At 58.0% G+C, this 20,822-nt stretch overlaps 8 protein-coding genes across 8 annotated transcripts; 5 read left to right on the top strand and 3 right to left on the bottom strand.

Moving 5' to 3' along the window:
* Positions 1–1,396: 1,396 nt before the first annotated feature.
* Positions 1,397–3,113, top strand: EHS24_001379 (uncharacterized protein; the record flags this gene model as incomplete). The annotated part of the gene is made up of 11 exons (XM_028617177.1): positions 1,397–1,501; positions 1,555–1,607; positions 1,679–1,788; positions 1,826–1,854; positions 1,907–2,068; positions 2,107–2,203; positions 2,244–2,253; positions 2,291–2,387; positions 2,442–2,523; positions 2,579–2,718; positions 2,784–3,113. 11 exons carry the CDS (start codon positions 1,397–1,399, stop codon positions 3,111–3,113), a joined length of 1,215 nt encoding a protein of 404 aa, XP_028474484.1.
* Positions 3,114–3,634: 521 nt separating this feature from the next.
* On the top strand, positions 3,635–5,231 carry EHS24_001378 (uncharacterized protein; the record flags this gene model as incomplete). Its single annotated transcript, XM_028617176.1, has 8 exons — positions 3,635–3,799; positions 3,851–3,903; positions 3,994–4,100; positions 4,157–4,235; positions 4,280–4,488; positions 4,539–4,727; positions 4,776–4,906; positions 4,959–5,231. 8 exons carry the CDS (start codon positions 3,635–3,637, stop codon positions 5,229–5,231), a joined length of 1,206 nt encoding a protein of 401 aa, XP_028474483.1.
* A 2,082-nt stretch (positions 5,232–7,313) lies between these two features.
* On the top strand, positions 7,314–9,113 carry EHS24_001377 (uncharacterized protein; the record flags this gene model as incomplete). Its single annotated transcript, XM_028617175.1, has 4 exons — positions 7,314–7,366; positions 7,426–8,229; positions 8,297–8,383; positions 8,522–9,113. The coding sequence occupies 4 exons, from the start codon at positions 7,314–7,316 to the stop codon at positions 9,111–9,113; spliced, it is 1,536 nt and encodes a 511-aa protein (XP_028474482.1).
* Positions 9,114–10,514: 1,401 nt separating this feature from the next.
* On the top strand, positions 10,515–13,409 carry EHS24_001376 (uncharacterized protein; the record flags this gene model as incomplete). The annotated part of the gene is made up of 4 exons (XM_028617174.1): positions 10,515–11,178; positions 11,220–11,655; positions 11,696–12,162; positions 12,202–13,409. The coding sequence occupies 4 exons, from the start codon at positions 10,515–10,517 to the stop codon at positions 13,407–13,409; spliced, it is 2,775 nt and encodes a 924-aa protein (XP_028474481.1).
* A 314-nt stretch (positions 13,410–13,723) lies between these two features.
* Positions 13,724–14,226, bottom strand: EHS24_001375 (uncharacterized protein; the record flags this gene model as incomplete). Its single annotated transcript, XM_028617173.1, has 3 exons — positions 13,724–13,804; positions 13,887–13,943; positions 14,014–14,226. The coding sequence occupies 3 exons, from the start codon at positions 14,224–14,226 to the stop codon at positions 13,724–13,726; spliced, it is 351 nt and encodes a 116-aa protein (XP_028474480.1).
* A 354-nt stretch (positions 14,227–14,580) lies between these two features.
* Positions 14,581–15,649, top strand: EHS24_001374 (uncharacterized protein; the record flags this gene model as incomplete). Its single annotated transcript, XM_028617172.1, has 4 exons — positions 14,581–14,593; positions 14,647–14,784; positions 14,841–15,514; positions 15,569–15,649. 4 exons carry the CDS (start codon positions 14,581–14,583, stop codon positions 15,647–15,649), a joined length of 906 nt encoding a protein of 301 aa, XP_028474479.1.
* A 490-nt stretch (positions 15,650–16,139) lies between these two features.
* On the bottom strand, positions 16,140–16,764 carry EHS24_001373 (uncharacterized protein; the record flags this gene model as incomplete). The annotated part of the gene is made up of 3 exons (XM_028617171.1): positions 16,140–16,251; positions 16,301–16,551; positions 16,624–16,764. 3 exons carry the CDS (start codon positions 16,762–16,764, stop codon positions 16,140–16,142), a joined length of 504 nt encoding a protein of 167 aa, XP_028474478.1.
* A 554-nt stretch (positions 16,765–17,318) lies between these two features.
* On the bottom strand, positions 17,319–20,521 carry EHS24_001372 (uncharacterized protein; the record flags this gene model as incomplete). Its single annotated transcript, XM_028617170.1, has 10 exons — positions 17,319–17,840; positions 17,907–17,952; positions 17,992–18,090; positions 18,146–18,604; positions 18,680–19,121; positions 19,175–20,013; positions 20,083–20,174; positions 20,229–20,251; positions 20,347–20,422; positions 20,495–20,521. 10 exons carry the CDS (start codon positions 20,519–20,521, stop codon positions 17,319–17,321), a joined length of 2,625 nt encoding a protein of 874 aa, XP_028474477.1.
* Between the last annotated feature and the right edge of the window lie 301 nt (positions 20,522–20,822).

Raw genomic sequence — 20,822 nt, 5'->3', positions numbered from 1 at the left:
GGATGTTGTCAGGATTTGGATGACCGCTATATAAAAGGGTAATCGATACCACTGAGGTGTATTCAATTCAACAGATGTTAACATTAGGAAAGGGACTATTTGGACGTTTCTATTGAGTCAAGCGTCTATTAGACTAGTGCCGTCCATATGCGTGCTATGCAGACTTGTTCTCGTTACTCTATCTTCTATCGACCTTTCCAACCTACTACGCATCCGCTTGCAGCGTCTGGAGAGTGCTACGAGTCTCCTCTTTACATTGGACGGCAGAGGGTTGCTGTGGCGAGGTCTCATCGTCTAGCTTGCCGTTGTGAGGTTGGCTGGAAAGTACAGTTGTAGGACGGGTGGACACAATGGATACCGCCGCCACGGGGCGACGCGCGGCTCCTGTTGAGGGATGCGCCGATACGAGTTCAGAAGCCATCTCGCGGTGCCCAATCTAGAGCCAAGGCCAAACGCCCTTCTGGGCGATTGAACTGAAGTTTTGGCTGAATCTGATGGTAAAAAGCGCTGCATGGCGGTCTCCGTCGTCAGCTCATCCATGAGCGATATTGCCTGCAACTAGTCAAAGGTCTGGTCCTGCAGAAAGTGAGAGCAGCACAGGAGGCGCAGGGCAAGTTAGAGGATGTGATATTCTGTTATGCCTAACGTTGGCGGACATGAAGCGTACACTCGAGGATACAAGTGCCGGGCTATGTTGTTATGATGTGTACCAGCGCCACATCAGCGGGAAGTTGGTGGTGAGTATCGTACATGAGTATGTACCAGGCGACGAATCCCGGCACGGGATACCGTTCGTGAGGCGGCAGGTACCGCCTGGCCCAATCGTCCGGCCCCAAGGACACAAGCTGTCTCGTGGAACACCCCTTTCGTGACCTTCTCGACGATCAGCTCATCAGCTACACAAGGAACACATGGGGACAAGGGCAGTAGAAGGTATGCAGGTCAACCTGCCAAGGTGTGCCAAGGTGTCTGGCCAGATCTCTATCAGTACCAGCCGTTCCAATGACGAATTCCACACAACACGCCCTCAGCGCCCGGCTTGGAGAAACGTTTCACAGAAGGTTGGAAGCCAGGCAGCTATCGCTCACTCCTTGTTGCGGCTGTGTGTGTTGCCAAGCACAGCAACGCACAGTCTGTCACGCCCGTCAGCCTGCCCCCGGTGGGCAAGGCGACCGGGGCGTATGGGATGTCACAGAGTTGCACGTACCTGCTGCCAACTGCTTCACGCACACGAACCTACGCGTCCATGCACACGGCCGTCTTTGTATCCCTCCATCGCTCGTCCCCGTCCCTTCTATCGTTTGCTCTGTCACATACATATTATCATCGCACTTCATCTTTCTCCCATTGTACTCTTTCTTCCACCAGGTCACCCACACGACCCTACCCCCCGAACATGCTGTCCTACGTCCACCTCTTCATCTCCAGGGCTGGAGGCTTCAAAATCCCCAAGGGCCCACTGTCCGAGGCCCAGGCTGAGGCCCTCTTCAAACCAAACAAGGTGCGCGCGCCATCCAACCATTCTGCCTCCCACAGTGCACTAACCAATTCCAGGCCTACAGCCTCAACTGCCTCTTTGCTCCGCTCCCCATTGACGTCTTTTTCTGGTATGTGTTGGAGTAGTGGCCGGCTGCTGCCCTTGCCCGTATGGCCCGTGCTCATCCCCATCCACCAACAGCGGCGTCTTTACCATCATGCTCATCCGCTATTTCGAGTTCCACAGCAAGGACGGCTGGTGGATCAAGGGTGTGGTAGTAGCCTCCGCTATCCTTGCCTACGCGTTCACTGGTGAGTACTTCCTACCTATCGTCCGCTGACGGTCCAGCCTACAACATCTTCTACACGTCCTGGCTGGTATGTTTGGGCGGTCATCTCACATCGCAATCCGTCTAACATGTTGTCCCAGTTTGTCGAGAATTTTGGCCTCTACGCTCAGTTCGTCAGCCCACACTACGAGCCTTGGATTCCCTTCCTGGACGCGTTCACGTCTGGTATCACCCAGACCTTCTTCGCGCACAGGGCTTGGCGCGTGACCAATCGCAATTGGTTCATCTTGGTGATCCTCATGGTGAGCTCGGGTGAGGTGAAACGCCAGCTAAACTCGAGGCTCTCATCCTCGCATCGGTTGGAGCGGCGTTCTCGCAGGCCATTATCATGGCCACCAGGTATGGTAACCTGCTCCAAGCCGGCGCAGTTCGGCCATGTAAGTCGCAGAACTCTTGTTTCTAAGCTGACTCCCACAGCCATTCTGATGTACGTAGCAAATTGACTAGTAGTGCTCACGTCCCAGCTGGCTCTCCACCACCATGGTCGCTGATATCATTATCACGGGCGCGATTGCGTATGGTCTGTTCAAGTCTCGCACGGGTTGGCGCCAGACAGACCGGGTGGGTACCACTTGTGGTGACATTTTTTATTCGCCGATTTACTGACGATTTTAGCTCCTTTTCCGCCTCATTCGTATGACGGTGGAGGCACAGCTTCCGCCGACGGTTATTGCTATCACAATGTTGATCGTTTTCAGTGGGTTCTCATGAGTTCAATTTTCCCACACGAGTATCACTGACAGATTTACCAGTGACCATGACGACGTCCCTGATCATGTACCCGTTCCAGGGAGTCTTGAGCAAGCTTTACTCTGTTGGTCTGCTGTACGCCCTCAACTCGCGCACGACCTTCAAGAATGAAGCCTCGGTCATCACTGTGGACACATCCAAAGTGAGCCTCTCCTTTGCATCGTTTACGTGTGTGTGTGTGCATGTGTGTCCTAACAGTCCCAACAGGCTGCATTCAGCTCGCGCCACGCCACCAACGCCATTCAAGTCAGTGTGGAGACGGAGACGTACGAAATGCGTGCTGCCGATGTCCCCAAGCACAACAGTCTTACTCGTGGCCACTCCGACCTGGAGGAGCACATGGACGACACCAAAGACATCACGTTGTCCAAGTCTGATGCGGATTCGAAGACCGAGGTGGCTGATAGCGAGGTGGTTGACAGCGTCAAGGGAAGCGTCAGCAGCAGCCAGGCGGCGCTCATCGATCCCGCCAAGTCTGCCGTCACTCCTCCCCACGCCGCCGCCCTTGCTTTTGTTGTCACCGAGGAACCCGTCTGATTCCTCCACTGCCGCGGTGCGTTCGGTCATGTTCGGGAGACGGCACGGCTCTTGAATGTCGCGCGCGCCCCAACGGTGCCCTGTTGGGTCTGGCACCCACACAGCAATCGTCACCTTCACACTGTCCATTCCCAGAGATTCAGTGTTCCTCTGTCGCTATCGTTGCCTAATCCTATGCATACAGGTATTCCCTTGATACCATGCTGTGCCATATGTGTGCATGTCTGAGCGCTGTGACGGGGCGTATGTGACTCGACTCGCTTAGACCATGTACACGGATCTGGGGCATATCAGAAGCATCCTTGAAGCGGGGGTCGCCGATCACCCCCCTGGTCACGACGCGACAGATACGCAAAGCACGACGAGTGCACGCACCTACCGCGTGCTTCACACTTTGCAACGAGCACAACCATGTCGAGCCCCCCCCTGCCTCGCTTTTCTTCATCGCAACCCACGCCACTCTTCGTGTTACTTTCTGTCCATCTCAACTCTCATTCCCTTCACCCCGACCCACGCTCAAGATGATCGCGGTTGCTCTTGAACTCATCGTTCGCCAGGCCGCCGCCGCTGGGAACTCCACAGCTAGTGCTGGTGGTACCGCCGCTTCCGCCGTGCCCAACATCACCTACCCCCTCACGTACCCTCTGTCGGAGGTTGAGAATGCCGCTCTCTTTGCTCCCATCAAGGTACGTTATGGACCCTTCTGACTCACCTGTCTCATTGACCTATCTACCCAGCTCTTTTCGATGCGCTGCCTCTTCTCCCAGCTTCCTATCGACGTCTTCTTCTGGTGGGTACTGAATGGGTCTGGTCCTTACGCCGCCGCACGGGTCGGTAGCCCGTGATCCCGTGCGCCGACACTGAAACTGACACTGCGCAGTGGAGTCTACACCTTGATGTTGACCCGCTACTTGGAGTACGAGAAGGACACCTGGTGGACCAAGGGCACCGTGTACGCCGTGTCGTTCATGGCGTACCTCATCTCCGGTGAGACTCCAGGCCACGGACGGCGCACACCCTCAGACGCTGACTGTACGGTGCAGGTTTCAACACGTTCTTCGTTTCGAATCTCTTCGTCATCAACTTTGGTCTTTACTCGCCCTTTTTTGATCCAACCTACTCGTGCGTACACTCTGCATTCAGAAACGTGGTCTGACAGTTACCAGGTCATGGTTCCCCTTCCTCGACGCCATCACTGCCTGTCTCACGCAGTGCTTCTTTGCGTTTAGAGCGTTCCGTCTCATGGGACGCAACTATTATCTTCTGTCGACTCTTGTTCTTCTGATTGCAGCCTCCCTTGGATCCGGCTTCTCAATCCCCATCATCTGGGCCACGCGGCTCCAGAGCCTCCTGCAGGCGACCCAGGTCAGACCTTGTAAGCTTCTGTTCCGATCGTAGGGCCGTGCATCGCTCACCGACTTTCAGCCATGCTCGTCTGGTTGGCATCGTCCATGGTAGCCAACGTGATCCTCACTGTAACCATTCTTTGGGGTCTCCTCCAGTCGCGTACGGGCTGGGCCCAGACCGACAAGGTCATCTTCCGCCTCGTCCGCATGACTGTCGAAGCCCAGCTTCTGCCCACCATCATTTCGGTCGCCATGTTTGCCGAGTTCCGTGAGTTGGACTCAACCCAGTCATGGTACAACCTAACCCTCACTCCAGTCGCTACGCCCTCCTCGCTCCTCGGAAACGCTTTCCAGGGTGTCCTCTCAAAGCTCTACTGCCTGAGTCTCCTGTACTCGCTCAACTCGCGCCAGAACTTGAAGAAGATTGCTGTCGCCGTCTCCACTGCGGTGAGCAGTTGTCCTACTCACCAGTCAGCTCCACACCGCTGACAGCCTACAGAATCAATACACTGGCCAGAACGTTAACGCCATTCAGGTCGACGTGGAGACCGAGACGTACGAGACCCGCACCGATGGCAACAAGTACAACTTCAACCCCCATGTCTCGGACCTCGAGAAGGTGGACAACGACGACGAAGACGAGTGGGAAACCGACATGAGGGCCGAGGCTGGCGGCGACGCGACGTTTGGTAGTATCCAGGGCAGCGTCAACAGCCACGTCCACCTCACCCCGCCCACTCCCAAGTCTGGTACGACCCCCCTTGTCCAATGAGGGGTGTTGCTCCACCCTTTTGTCAGTGCTTGGCGCCCCACCGCTTTGGTGGCGAGCCAAGAACCCCATGTCTTATTCCATCCACGGGCCCGGCCTCGTGCTTATTGATAATGTTATGTAAATTATTTTGATAGGCAGAGCATCCTCGTCACCTCGCACCACCAGGACACAAGTGTTTTGCTTGACGTGTTGCCACTCATAGGGCCGGGATGTGGGCCGACGTGACGACTTCGGTCCAAGCATCCCATCAGCCGCCTTCAGACGTACCGAACGCGGGTGGTGTGCCTTGGCCATGTCATGGCGCGGAATGATGGAACGGAACACGTCTGCTGAAAGGCTGAACTCCTGATCATGCCATGCCGCATTCATGAACCGAATAACGGTCAACGACGGCTGTCAAAGGCAACGATGACACATGCCAGCGCCACAGAGTCATCAGTTCCAAGTATCTGTACCTCGCGTCTATTCTCTTCAACTATCAAGCGATCACACAGGGATTCATACACCGCAGGAGGGCGGAGCTCAATATTATGTACCAAAGTTCTGGGCATCGAAGAGGTTGCACGTAATTTGGCCAAAGCTGCCGTCCTCGTTGAGGCCATGCAGTATCCAAACGCGGATCTACATTTAGTGGTTCCGCGGTATGCAGATATGGAAGGATGTCGTTGTGGTTGACTGACGATGGTGGTTTTGACCTGGTGCCGCCGACAAATAACCAGATCAAATCCCCGAAAATACCCCACACTCACCTTCGCCAGGTGATGGTATATGTATAGTCTCGGGCCATGGCATAGCATAATGGGTACGGAACGTGGCAGCTCGATATCTGACTGGTCCATGCAACAGCTGCGTTTCAGACATAGCCCCAAAGGCTTTGGAGTCGTGTCTTGTTCATTTCCCGATCATACGGTGACCTCATCCGTTCTGTGGCGAATGACCAGCCACGCGCATCCCGAAGGAGGCGCCTTCATGTGTGCCCGGGATACTGGACGGTCGGCAGTAGGGATCAACGTCGTGATTTTAGTCAGATGAGGAGTGAAGGATGGACCCGCTTGTCATTGGATGGCGGTGTCGATCTGGCTCGGAGCGCTGCAGAACACCGCCGGTTTGCTAGGCTGACGGACTCGGTTCCATGTTAACAAGCAAACTGTTGGGTGCAAGCCAAGCCGCCGGCTCTTCAGACCCGGGTGAATAGTACTCTGAGAAAGGCAGTTCTGGACGTGTTGTTTCAACGTGCACCCACAGCCAAGTTGGCGATGAAACTCCTTCGGCCGCACTCCCGGTGGCACTCTCCCATTCGGGCTGCTCTAATTCACGAGATACAAATGGCTGCAAGCTCGCAGCCTGGTTCCTTCTTTTTCGCAGAAAATTGGGGGTTTTTACTGATACGAATGGCCAAATATGGCATGTGCGGCCATCTTCGTGCGGCACCCATGAAACGATGAGGCCAATAGGACCCAGCCTTCCGGTGTTGTCCAGGATGGCCCCCCTCCACCAGATCGGCTAAAGCAAGGCAACTGAAGGGAACAGGTGCAGGTAGCTATTCAGTGGCGGCCTCGCGTGCTCTGGTTACCGGCCCGCGGCTCCTCACAGAGTGATTCCCTGCGACGTGCGCAGTCACCGGCGCCGAGACAGTTTGCATGTGAGGCAGTTCAGCCGGACCTTCATGGTTGTGAAAGGACTGACAACACTGATTAGCAGTTTAGCCGAACGGTTGCCCACCGTGGAGGTGGTGCCGTTCAGCCGGTGATTCCAGCCCCCGTCGTCATCTCGAGTGACTGCCTCCTGACAGCTCCATCGTTATCCTCTGCTCACAGGCAGACGAACACCTGACCGAGCTGGTCGATAGCCGACGCCGATAAGTCTCGCATTCCGAGCTCTACAGATCGCAGCGCTCAGTTCAGCAGAAGTCTGGGGGTCCCGTGGGCACGCCAAGCAACACCCTGTTGGGGCCGACGTTGCTGTCTGTGCTTTTCTGGAGTGTATAAAGGACAAGAGTTGCGGGGCCACTGATATCTCCACAGAACCCCATCTACTAGGGAACCCCACCTCCGACAAACCCTTCAAGACAATATCGCAGCAATGCTGTCCCTCGGCGTGATCCTCGGCTTGTTCGCCTCCTTTGCAGGCTTCCTGTGAGTAGCGAAACTCACAACATTTTCATCACCGGCACAGACGCTAACGAGCTATGCAGATTTGGTTACGACACAGGCTACATTTCGGGATGCAAGGAGATGCCCGCGTTCCTTCAGGTCTACGGTGACCTCCAAAGCGACGGCACCTACAAGCTTAGCACCCAGACCGACTCGATCATCACCTCCATCCTCTCTGCCGGCACATTCTTTGGCGCCCTCTTCGCCGCCACGATCGGTGACGCTGTGGGCCGTCGTCGCGGTATCCTCATCTACCTCGTTCTCTTCGCCATCGGTGTTGCGCTCCAGACCGCTGGCAAGAGCCTTGGTGCCTTTGCCGCCGGCCGTGTCTTGGCCGGTCTGGGTGTCGGTGGTACTTCGACTCTTGTTCCCGTTTACCAGGCCGAGTGTGCCCCGCGCAAGCTCCGTGGGTTCTGCGTGTCCTGCTACCAGTTCTTCATCACTGTCGGCCTCCTCATTGCCGCCGTCGTCGTCAACGCCACCAAGGGCCGCCCCGACGCAAGCGCCTACCAGATCCCCATCGCCGTCCAGTTCATCTGGGGCACCATCATCGCTGTCGGCATGTTCGTCCTTCCCGAGTCGCCCCGCTGGCTGCTTATGCGCGACCGCCACGAGGAGGCCAAGGCGTCTCTGAGCAAGGTCATCGGCCAGTCGACCGACAGCAGAGCCGTTTTGGACGAATACGACGAGATTTACGCCACACTACAGAAGGAGCGCGCCCTCGGTGGTGGATCGTGGATCGACTGCTTCAGGAACGGCGAGAACAAGGCTCGCCAGCGCATTCTTACGGGAATGATCCTGCAGGCCTGCACCCAGCTCTCGGGTATCAACTTCATCTTCTACTAGTGAGTCCACTGACAACGGGCAATGGACGTGGCACATTTGGAGAGACCATGAACTGACACCTTTCAGCGGCACCAGCTTCTTCTCCAACTCTGGCATCGCCAACCCCTTCTTGATCACTGTGATTACGAACGTTGTCAACGTGGTTATGACTGTGTAAGTGGACTACAAACAAACATGGAAGTGGGGTGGCGGAGGTCATGGCGTGCTGCCACACGGCAGTTTGCCAACAAAGTGTCATGACCTCCGGCACCGTACTTCCGCACCTCTCAGACTCCGCTGACCCATCGACAGCCCTGGTATGCTTTCCGCCGACTTTATTGGCCGCCGCCCCATGGTCATGTACGGTGCCGCGGGCATGGCCGTCTGCCAGTTCATTGTGGCGGCTGTCGGTGTCGCCACGCCCATCTCCGACAAGACTAGTCAGTCGGTCCTTGTGGCTTTCGTCTGCATCTTCATCGCCCACTTTGCCGCCACTTTTGGCCCCTTCTCCTGGATTGTCACGTCCGAGATCCCGCCCTACAACCTGCGCACAAAGTCCATGGCCCTCTCAACCGCCTCCAACTGGCTGCTCAACTTTGCCATTGGTTACGCCACCCCTTACATGGTCAACACTGGCCCCGGCAACGCCGGCCTGCAGACCAACGTGTTCTGGATCTGGGGCGGTTTCTGCCTGCTCGCCTTTGTGTTCGCCTACTTTATGATTCCCGAGACCAAGCAGCTGTCGCTCGAGCAAATCGACCTGCTCTACCTGGACTCGACCCCGCGCACCTCCGCAAAGTTCCGCCGCCATCTCATCCAGGACAACGTCCACCTCGGCACTACCCCGATCGCGGTTGGCGAGAAGGCAGACGTTGCCCACCTGGACAACTCCTCGTCTGTGTGAGAGAGTATGGGACAACCCCCACTCTGGCGGCTGGCCTAGGTACGGAGAGGGCGGCGGCTTCTCATTAGCGTCGTCCGCAGGTCCGCAAGGGTCCGCGCAGTCAGTTTGCAGATGGCGAATGGAAAGGGTGTGTTGGTTGTGTGGTTTTTGCGTGTGTTTTAGCTTGAGATCGCGTCGCGTGGTCGCGTCGTGTGGAATGCATCCCTGTCGTGCCCGCTCAATCGTGTCGGTCATGTAACAGCCAGTATTGGCTCCTGGTCTCCAGCATGTGGCACGCCTTCTGAACTGGAACTTGGTTACGGAAAGCGTGCACTTTCGCAGCAGTCTCAGAGTTCTCTACACCCCCCAGCCTCTCTGGTCGGCAAATGATCGAGGCCACGCTAGGAACATTGTGAGACGCCGAAGTGCTGGAGAAGCTGGCCGCTTGGCCGACCATGGTCCGACCAGTAGGTCCGCAGCATGGCCGCTGGCTGGTCGACACGGTTGTTCCTCGTCGTCGCATGGTTGATACTGTCCATTCAATGGACACTAGCGTGCTCCTGGAACAAGGTTTAGAGTCCTCTACCAGGCAGGGGGCGTTTGGCGTTTGCTCTGGTATTGGATACAAGCGATCAAGAGAGAGGGGACATGTATGTCGCCATGCAGGAAGAGTATGCTTATGGCTGAAAAGGGAGTCGTGAGAAAAGAGAGATGTGAAAGGCTCGACATGAGATGCGCAGCAGCAGCAGCAACGGACAGAGACGCCTAGGCACTCAGCGCGGGCGGTGGTGGTTGTAAGGGGAGACATTACGTCATTCTGATCCACAGTTCTAATTGCTTGTAATGGTCCTGTGCCTGGCGTTGGGTGGCCACAACTCTCTCTCTCTGTCTCTCCATCTCTCCATCTCTCTCGCTCTCTCAACGACGACCGCAACGCACACCTGTGCACCCACCTTCACTCTCCCTCTCTCTCTCTCATCCTTTAGACCAATACACCAGCCTGCGGCACGCATCACAGCTCACCCCACACTCGCTTCTTCACACGCATCAGCAACGGGAATTCCATCCGGCCAAACACTTCGCAGGCTTCTTGCCTTCCCACAGAAGAACATCCGGGTTGCAAAAGCCAAACACAAGCCACCCCCACCCTCACCACAAACTACGGCTTCCTTCAGGACCTTGCTGCGGGGTGTGTGAGCAGCGCTAGTGGGGCTAGTGTAGGCATTACCGCGCCTGTGTGTGTGTATCGCCCTTCGAGGTACTCGGCAACCTAGAGACACAGTACATATAGAATGCTCGTCGTTCCGTGCATCTTGGCATTGTAGACATCCCCTCCCTTCTCTCTCCACTCTGGTGTACCCCTGCATAAGCAGGTGAGTGCTCTCTTCTCCGTCGACTCTTGCTCACAGTCCAGAGCCCACCATGCGTCTCCTCCCCCTCATCTTAACGCTCGGCGTCCTCGCCCGTGCCCAAAGCAACACAACCGAACCCACCGTTACCGCTTCGTCGCCATCCGCCGAGTCCTCTCCGTCGGAAACGGCATCGGACACTGCTTTGTGGACCGCGCCCGCATCTGTCAATGAGACGAGCACTGCCGATGTGCCGACTGCGACCGACTCTACAGCCACTGGCTTGGAGTCCGCAGGTAACGGTACAGCGGTTCCTTCGCCCACCGTCACCGATCTTTCAAACGGGACTACTGTTGGTGCTGACACTGCGACGCTCACCACCGCCCCGGAGGCTAGCTCTACGACGGCCGCTGCGGCGGCTGAGTGCTCGTTCTGCACCGTCCCAGCCGGTTACACCAGTGAGGATGTTCCCGCCCCACTCGACATTGAGGACAGCTTCAGTCCTGCGTGGCGCAAGGCCCACCGCAAGGCAGCTGCCTACCTCAAGGGATGGACCAACGAGGACAAGGTGAAGCTTGCAACTGGTGAAGGGTGGATGGTCGGCCGCTGTGTCGGTAACACTCCTCCCGTGGCGGAGCGTAACTGGACCGGACTGTGTCTCCAGGACGCTCCGCTCGGCGTGCGCTTTGGCGATTTCGTCAGCTACTTCCCTCCAGCCATCAACGTTGCTTCCACCTGTGAGTGCTGCTATAACAGCTACGTACTGATCACGACTCAGTCGACAAGTCTCTCATGTACAAGCGTGGATATGCCATGGGCCAAGAGCATCGCGGCAAAGGAGTCAACATCCAGCTCGGCCCCATGACCAACATGGGTCGTGTCGCTGCCGGCGGTCGTAACTGGGAAGGGTTCGGTGCGGACCCCTATCTTTCTGGACATGGCACCTACCAGACCGTCAAGGGTATCCAAAAGGCGGGCGTGCAGGCATGTGCCAAGCACTTTATCCTCAACGAACAAGAGCGCAACCGTACCACCTCGAGCTCCAACGTCGACGACCGCACCCTGCACGAGTTCTACCTCCACCCATTCTTGCGTGCGGTTCAGGCCGACGTGGCATCCTTCATGTGCAGCTACAACCTGATCAACGGAAGCTGGGCGTGCCAGGACTCGAAGACGCAGAACGGTATCCTCAAGACTGAGCTCGGCTTTGGAGGGTGAGCTAATATTCTGTCGTGGACTAGCTGACCCAAAAAGTTTCATCATGAGTGACTGGGACGCCACGCATTCAGGTGTCCTCTCTGTTCAGAATGGCCTCGACATGACTATGCCAGGAGACATTGGATACAGTGGAGGTCTCACGACCTTCTTTGGCGCAAACCTCACAAACTCGGTCACCAACGGAAGCATCCCCCAGGCGCGTCTTGACGATATGGCTCAGCGCATCGTTGCCGCTTGGTACCTGGTCGGCCAGGACAAGGGCAACTATCCGGCCGTCAACTTTGACAGCTGGACGACCACCGGTCCCAACAACAGCCACGTCGATGTCCAGGGCGACCACTACAAGCTCATTCGTCACATTGGTGCTTCGTCCGTCGTCCTTCTCAAGAACGTCGACAACGCCTTGCCCCTCGTCAAGCCCAAGTCGATCGCCGTCATCGGCTCCGACATGGGCCCATCAACCAGGGGCCCCAACGGCTACTCTGACCGCGGTGGTGATGAGGGTGAGTTACATGACCAGTCGCTCCCAACCTAACTCTCAGGAACTCTGGCTTCTGGCTGGGGCTCTGGTACCACCAACTTCCCGTACCTTGTCGATCCGCTCGAGGCCATCTCCCTTCAGGCGCGCAAGGACCACTCGACTCTTGGCTGGTGGCTTCGTGACTGGGAGGTCGAGGGTGCCGCCACCCTCGCCGCTACCGCCGAGGTCGCCATTGTCGGCATCAACTCGGACAGTGGCGAAGAGTACATCACCGTCGACGGCAACGTTGGCGACCGCAACAACCTGACCGCTTGGAACAACGGCGACGCTCTCGTCAAGGCTGTGGCTGCTGTCAACAACAACACCATCGTTGTCGTTCACTCTGTCGGCCCAATCATCATGGACTGGGCCGACCACCCGAACATCACCGGTATCCTTTGGGCCGGCCTCCCCGGTCAAGAGTCTGGTAACAGCCTCGTCGACGTCATGTACGGCGCCTATAACCCCTCTGGCCGCTTGCCATACACCATCGCGCGTAACCGCTCCGACTACCCGGCCGACATTGACTATGTCAACACCAACGACCCCGTCGAGACCAACGTCGAATACACCGAAGGTCTGTTCGTCGACTACCGACACTTCCTCGCTCAGAACATTACCCCGGCATTCCCCTTCGGCTACGGTGGTAGTTACACCAACTTCTCGTACTCGAACATCAAGGTCACCCCTCTTGGCCGCGGTAAGCGCGACTACGACTTGCACGACCGCGAGTCCATTCCGGTCAACTCGTCTGTGATCTCTGTGCACGAGTCCCAGACGGCCGCTCCTGCGACCAACACGGATATCAGCGCGGCTGGGAACAATGTCACCGACCCCGCAGCCACGAATTCTTCCGCGGGCGACAACAGCACCTCGACCCCTCTCACCGCTCAAGTTGGCACCTCTGTCTCGAAGAAGCTCCACAAGGCCCGTTGGTCCGTCTCTGCCGACATTACCAACACCGGTGCCGTGAACGGCTGCGAGATCCCGCAGCTCTACCTATCCTTCCCCGAGGGATCTGGCGAGCCGCCCCGCGTCCTGCGCGACTTTACGCGTATCAACCTGGACGCCAACGCCACCAGCACTGTCACGTTCAAGCTCAGCAGGTATGACGTTTCGATCTGGAACGTTGTCGAGCAGGCATGGACGATCCCCAATGGCACGTTTACCGCCATTGTGGCGCGTCACTCGTTTGACGAGGACGGTGTCTCGGCCACATTCACGCCCTAGCATTGGACAATGAAGAAGAAGCAAGCAAGAATGAAAGAAGCAAAGAAGCAAATAGCACTGTCTAGAGTAATAGTAGTGAACAGAAGTAGCTCAGTTTATGTCACGAACATTGTCTTGTGTCGATGTGTTGTGGCTGTTCGTCCTCTGGACGGATGCTTGACCGGGAGGCCTAGGAACCTGTCGAGGTTCGGCCATATACAGAGTACGAACGGTTCCAGTCGTCTGGGACCATTTGCAGCCGCCTTCGACCACTTCTCAGAATGAGGCAAAGACAGGCAACACATGACAACTACACTGCTTCCATAATAACAACACTACCAGTGACCGCCAACCTTGTACTTCCAGACGCTGTCCGTGACCTGGCCAAACGTACTACGCCACGCCTTGTTGAGCAGCTATTGGCGTCAGTGTACTGTTCCGCACACTTCCGCACAACCTTCCGCGACCGCGCGTTTTCCCACACACTGCCCGACTCACGTGGATACCGTAAACGCCAGAGAACATGAAGACGAGGAAGGTCGCTTCGCCACCGTTCTGGCCCAGTGGCCTGTCGGCAAAGGTGTAGTCGTTATCGCGAGGGGCGTATTGCGGGGGTACCACGCACGGTGGGCCACTGGGGTGGGTTGGAGTTGGTGTTCTGGTGCAGGGGGAGGCCGCGGCTCTCGGACAGGGGCACGCTGGCGATAGAGGCGTCTGCACCGACCTCGCGCGTCTTGACGATGAGGGACGCAAGGCCGACAGACGTGAGGCCCACGGGGCCGCCGCCGCTCTCCTGCTGGGTGGTGGTGGTTGTGGTGGTCGTGGTCGTTGGTGACATTACAGAGTGTACATGAGGAGTGACCGATGCATCGGTCGCTGTGGTATATCAGCGGGTGGGTTGGCTGGTTCGGGGACGGTTGCGGGGGGGGGATGTGGCCCATGTCGGACACTCGGACAGCCGGAGGGGAGGAATCCGCCACGCCACCCGGCCACCAACCGAGCCCCGGGGTGGACGGGAGATGGCGATGGGGGACCCGGTTTTGTTCCCCGAGGTCACGGTGGAAATCCGTCGCTCCGTAACCGGCGTTGCATGCACGCATTATACCGAGCGCAAGACGGTACCTGTGAGCGAACGCATGTCCTTCATAACCTGCTCGCCTGGGATTGCTGGCCCCAACGACTGACTTTTACGATGCCTTCTGAAAGTAAGCTTGGCCGCCACCCACCCACCAAAAGACTCATCGGCTGACCTCTGCAGCAATCTTCCCCGCCTTTTTCTTCTCACATGGCTCGACCGGCATGATTGCCCGCCGCACCGCGCCCGCCGCCTACTGGGAAGAGGTGGGCCGTCAGGCGTTGGCACAGGGTGTCGAGTGTGTGATCATCATGGGTGCCCGTAAGTTGCCAGCTGCTGAAAATACTGTAGTGGCGGTGAGCTGATCGGCGTTCTAGACTGGGAGACTCCCGACGAGACCATCCGCGTGAGCGGCAACCCCGCACCTGCCATGCAGCCCGTCGCATGGGTCCCGACCGAGCAGTACGTCAACTTTGACCTCAACCCCGACGTCAAGCTGGCCGAGGAGGTCCGCGGCATGCTGGACACTGCGGGCTTTGAGGTCGCCCTCGAGCCCGACTTTGAGCAGATCCACGACACGTTCATGATCCTCAAGTGGATGTTCCCCGGCGGCCGCTCGTTGCCGCACTGCGTCGTCTCGCACAATGCCCGCTGGGACCCCCACTTCCACCTGCGTATGGGCGCTGCCCTCCGCCCCCTGCGCAACAAGGCCCTCATCATCGGCTCGGGCGGCGCCGTGCACAACCTCTACCGCAACGCATGGTTCAGCGGTGTCTTCTACCGCGACTCGCTCGCGCAGACCGCGCCCCCCGAGCAGTGGGCCATCGACTTTGGCGAGGCGTTCAGCAACGTCGTCACCCAGAACTCGGGACCCGCACTGCGCCGCGGTATCGCGCGTCTCATGGCCCACCCCCAGTTCCGTGACGCGCAGGGTACCGACGACCACTACATGGCTGCGCTCTTCGTGGCCGGTGCCGCCGGCGCGCTCGAGGACGAGGGCCACGCAAACTATGCCGGTGCCGAAAACTACGAGCTGCAGTCCATGCGTAATGTAAGCTTTGTCGTGGTGACTGTGGGCGGTTTCACACAGCTGACATGTTTCCAGTCCCAATTCCAGTTCGGAGACTGGCCCCAGGCTCCTCACGTCACCCCGGTGCGTGCCGGCATGTGGGAGGTGACAGCGTAGAGTTTAAGATAGGAGCGTGTTAGTATCAGAGGTCTCAATGCAGCTTTGTGTAGTGTACTGTAACGCGAGCGCGGAACACAGCCTTCTGCTCCCCTTCGTTCCGTCGAGCAGCTGGAGTCGGGCTACCGGCCGGTCGGCGTCAAAGCAAGTGTGGACGGAGGACGTTCCGTCCCCTTCCGTTCTCGCGCGGGTTCGGTGGCGGAAGACACATGTCGATGTCAGGCCAGCTGGCATGGGTCTCCATGGGGTCTCTCCATGGGGTCCCATTGGTATGGGAGTGGCAGCTCACTCTGTGGACCTAGGTAGCTCTGCCAGATTCACTGCATGCATCTGATGGTCACATTCGGCTCGCTCCAGAAGGAATATCAAGGCCAGATAGATGACTGCTGCCAATTCACGCCTCCCGGTTGCTGCCACGCCCCTCAATGTTTTTGTAATATTCACTGCGTGCATATATCATCCAGCCCTGTCTACAGACAGTATCAGGCCCCTAGTGCATGACGTACTCGAGGGGCTTGCCGTCGACCTCGATAGGCTTGCTGGCAACAAGCACAAAGACCATGCGCGCCCACTTGTCGGTACGGTTGTGCCAGGTGTGCATGCTGTCTCGCGTCAGCGCCACGCTCGGAGTCTCTGTTCTCCACCACTTACGTTCCACGCTGAACACACACGTCGCCAGGGACGATGCTCCTCACGTGGCCGTCGTCGAGCTCGAGCTCGAGCTCGCCCGAGACCATGATTCCATAGTCGAGCGAAACGGTACGGTGGGGCGGCGAGGACATGTTGGGCGGAAACTCGACGATGCGGCAGACCGTGCCGGATTCGTTGTTCAGTGGGCCGCCGAGCGTGACGGCGTCGGGACCCGAACACTCGGCGGGGAAGGTGGTGGTCTGCCAGGGAACCTGGAAGACGAGTCAGCCCCGAGGTACATAACACATGGCTCCTAGCTCCTCATAGCGAGCAAAAAAACGCACAGCAAAGATGGCCTTGCGGCCCTTGTCGTCAAAAGAGGTTGTGGGGATCTGGCCCTCGAAGCTGAAGACTGCACGGCCATTTTCGTCGTGGCCAGTGACGTAGCGCGAGGGCGAGATGGGCTCGGTGGTGCTGGAGGTCATTGTTGGTGTCGGTTACTGTAATTTGCAGGGGAAAACAAGTACCAGCATGTGGGCGACTGACCTTATGCAGTCCACCATAACCCAGCCCTGCTTGCCGCCATGCTCTGCGTGCAGCGTGGCTGCCAGATGCTGACTTGTCCGCGGCCGGTCGTCAAGACGAGCTGGGTCGGCGAACGGGTCGCCGGAGGCCTGTTTTCCAGAGGAGGACAGGAGGCCAGGAGATTCCGCAGCCCACCGCCGCAGTTCACGGTCCGAGGTCACTACTTCGGTGACCTACGTGTCTCCACCGAAACAGCGGCTCTGGGGCCGGTTCTCCCCCGCCCGGCCGTATGGCTGACGGGTGCATAGGTCACGGCGGTGTGTGCCACTCCATTGGAGCCGCGACTAAAGTGGGCATCGAAGGAACAAACGCGGAAAGAAAAGAAGGAAAGGAACAAACGCGGAACGGAGAGCTGTATTAGCTGCCAGGAAAGCAATGAACAGATAACACCTATGCATTGACCGTATATACATGTCTTGCCCACCCTCGCTTCCCTCGCTCGAGTGCGCAGGGATCATCCCACGTTCATGGCGTAGTCGTTCAACAGCGAGTCAAAGACAAAACCCATGTCATTGACATCGGTGTAAGCCGACGTCGAACCCGTATCCATGCCCGCCGAACCAGGATCAGCCACAAACGGCCTCTTGCCTTCGTGGGGCAAGTCGGGTACCCAGCCTGCGCCGTTCCCCCAGTTTTCGTACAGGAAGTCGCCAAAGTTGCGCTTGAGCGATTTGGACGGGGACTCGGCGTCCCTGCGCCGCAGCTGATTTTCCATCAGGACCGTCAGAGTGTCGGCCGTGTCGTTCAGGTCCAGGCGGCCGCGAGTGGATAGGGAACGCAGCTGCTCGATGCCGTGTTCCGACAGCGACTTGATGTCCTCTACTTCTCCTGGCTCGGCGTATATGAGGTAGATGATGGCAACCATGGTGGCCGTGAAGACCATGTAGTTGTGTGCCCAGAAGTGTGGGTAGTTGCTGCTGAACATACGGTAGCGCTGTTCAGCGCTCAGCATGCGGCGAGCGGCTGCCAGGCAAGACTGTTTGGTGTTCAGGTAGCGCGGGTTGTGGCATGATTCGGGGAAGTAGTACCGGTGCAGACGGACCATGCGGAGGTCAGTTGCTTCGCGGAGGAGGCACGCTTCACGCTTGCTGTGATTGTCAGCTTAAGATCACAGTAATCCAGCTTACATTCTGTGAAGCTGCACCGCATCCTGTGCGACAATCGTGTCTGTGTCGCGGAAGAAGAGCGGGCGCTCCTCGATGCACTGCAACAGCTCGGCGTGGGCCCTGTTCGTCAGCTCAACAACTCTTTTTCGGAGCAAGGATCAGCTGCGCGACTCACTCAGTGACAAACTGGTACCGCATCCTTCCCGCCTTGCGGACCTTGGTCATCAGGTTACGGTGGAGGTACATGAGCTTTGCACGGGCGAGGTGGTGACTCATGTCCGTGTACGTGTCGATTGGGAGGCTGACGACAGGCACGTCCGGATGGATATCCACGTCGTTGATGTTGGCTGGTTCAGATGTGGTAGAGAGTTCCGGGTTGATAATGTACATGAAGCCGTTCTCCATTGTGAAGAGAATATCGTACTCGCACAGGCAGAACCAGATGCGGCGGCCCACTTCGCGGTCGATGGCAGAGCGGAAGCGCGGAGGGATGCTGTTGATGTTCGTCGTGGCAATCTTGGACTCGTCCGGGATGGTTGCGAGGCCAATTGCCATGGCGACCTTGGTTGCGGTGCCGAGCATTGCCCAGTGCTGGTTTGCGCGCTTGACGCTCGAGAGGTACAGGCCGCCGACGCTGCAGAGTTAGCACCTAGGTCCAAGTTTCCAGCTAGACTCTACCCAAAGCGGTTCCTAGCTAGAGTTTACTCACATGAGAGTCTGAATGCCACGAATATCGTGAACCTGCATCCAATCCGACTCGTCAAGTGCCGCATACGCCACCTTCCAGCACTTGGTCGCAAGGATCTGGGACTGATCATTGGTGAGCCCCAAATCGTTGAGCGAGTCGTCGTCGAGGTACAGCAGTGACACCGAGAGGCAGGCCGCGTACAATCCCAACGTGGCCAGTTCGCCGAGGGTGAATTCAGTAGCGCGCGCTCGGATGCGTGAAAAGAGCTCGGAGCACTGGTTCTCAAATGTCGGGCGGTGGAAGCAGCGCCAGTTGTGGTCGATGTTGTCCAGGTAGTGCGTCAGGACGTACTTTCCAATCAGGACGTTGGGGAGGTTGGCCACCTGGGGGAATTCCTTGAGGTGGTCGTGATCGGGACGCGGGCGGATGTGGATGATGGACGAGAGGGTTGGTCCATCGTGGTCTGAGCCAGATTAGTGACACACACCCCGTTTTTAAGGTTCAGCGCACACATACCCTTTTCAGGCGACCTCTCGCCCCACTGTGCGCCACGACCGAGGGCCATGGCCTCGAGCTCGAGCGTCGCGTTGTGTTCCTGGATGCTGGGCACCTTGGACGTTGGCTCGGACCTGCCCTCGGCGTACATACCAAAGTTGGAGGGCAGATGCTGGGCGTGGGGCGGGGGCCACGGGGCATTCGCTGCTGCTGATGCGACGCCATACCCCAAGTCGAGTGGCAGATGGGCGTGGGCGGACGGGTCGGGAGTATCAAAGGACGGCGGGCAACTGGCGATGCTTGCCAGGATGTGAGCGGGCGACACCAGGTCAGCCGGCGGCATTGTGCCAACGGGAGCGGGACCCTGCCCCGCCCCTGTGAGGGCTCCGATCGACCCCGAGTGCGCGTGGGCGGCAGCGGCGTGGGGGAGGTGGTGCCCGCCATGAGGCTGGCTCGAGGGCCCCACAGAGACCTCGTGCGCAGCATTGAGCAGCGCAGGTCCGGGACTGGGTTCGGTTACGCGGCGCGTCGAGCGAGACGCCGAAACTGCGCCGCCCCTTGGTTCGCGGTCCTTGCGCCCCCTTTCGTCGTCTCGGCTACCGTTGCCGGCACCGTTGTTGAGGGAGGACATGTTGACGTCGACGACGCTCATGTCCTGGTCCATCGGCTCCTGCTTTTCGTTCATGTCGTCCTCGCCGTCACGGTTGGGGCGGAAGACGGGCAACGGGTCCTTGAACTCGTTGATAATGTCCCCATAGGCGTCGACGTTGTCGACGCGGGCGATGAGGCGTGACAGGGCAACCTCCAGTTGGTTGACACGGTTGGCAAGGATGGATGTGTCAGAGACGTGGGTGTATCCTCTGCCACGTAGTCAGCACCTTGTGTGGACGCTCGGTAGGGAAAAAGAGGGGACCCAGCAAGTTACTCACGTCGGCCGGTTAGTGGGCTCTCGAACGTATGGCTCGCAGGTGTCTGCTTCGCCTCTGTTCTTGCATGGCGTGCACGGCCACTGGCGGTCACACTGTGAATCAAGTCAGTCACCATCCGGAGCTGCCGAGTGAGAAGTGTATGTTACCTTTGTTTTACGGCGACGACAGGCTAGTGTGGGTCAGCTTGGGTGGAATGTGACGCGCATCAGCCGCACGCTAGTAGCGGCAAAATTGGTTTGGCATGGGATGGGAAGGACAACGCACTGATACAGCTCTGAACCGACTTGTTCTTGCGGAGGGCGTTGCCAGCCGGCAGCGAGAAGCTGAACTGAGCGATGGGCTGGAGAGGGGAGGGTCAGTCCAAGGGTGCCAAGAGTGCGCACGAGGCCGCAGGAGGGTGGCTAGAGCTCACGTTGAAGACGGACACTGCCGACTCCATGTTGGGACGATATAGCGTTTGGTTAGAGGGCGTTTAGTCTTTCGGGTGGTCGGGAATGAGATAGTGGTAAGAGTAAGGAAAAGAGACGATAGCGAATGGGATGGCGGACGACACAATGCCTATGGGGCCAGCAAACCGTACGTGCGAGATGACTCCGGGGCATATGACTCCGGGGCCAAGTGTGGGGCAAACTGGGGCCGATGCACGCGGAATCGACACGGAGGACGCGTGTCCGGCAGCCCGCTATTGAAAGTTGGGTAATAATATTACAAAATACATCCTAATCACCGCCGAGAAACAC

This window comes from Apiotrichum porosum, assembly GCF_003942205.1.
Source record: "Apiotrichum porosum strain DSM 27194 chromosome Unknown scaffold_10, whole genome shotgun sequence".
Classification (NCBI taxonomy): Eukaryota; Fungi; Basidiomycota; class Tremellomycetes; order Trichosporonales; family Trichosporonaceae; genus Apiotrichum; species Apiotrichum porosum.
The sequence above is the reverse complement of the archived record's forward strand: the minus strand, read 5'-3'. Positions and strand labels throughout refer to the sequence as shown.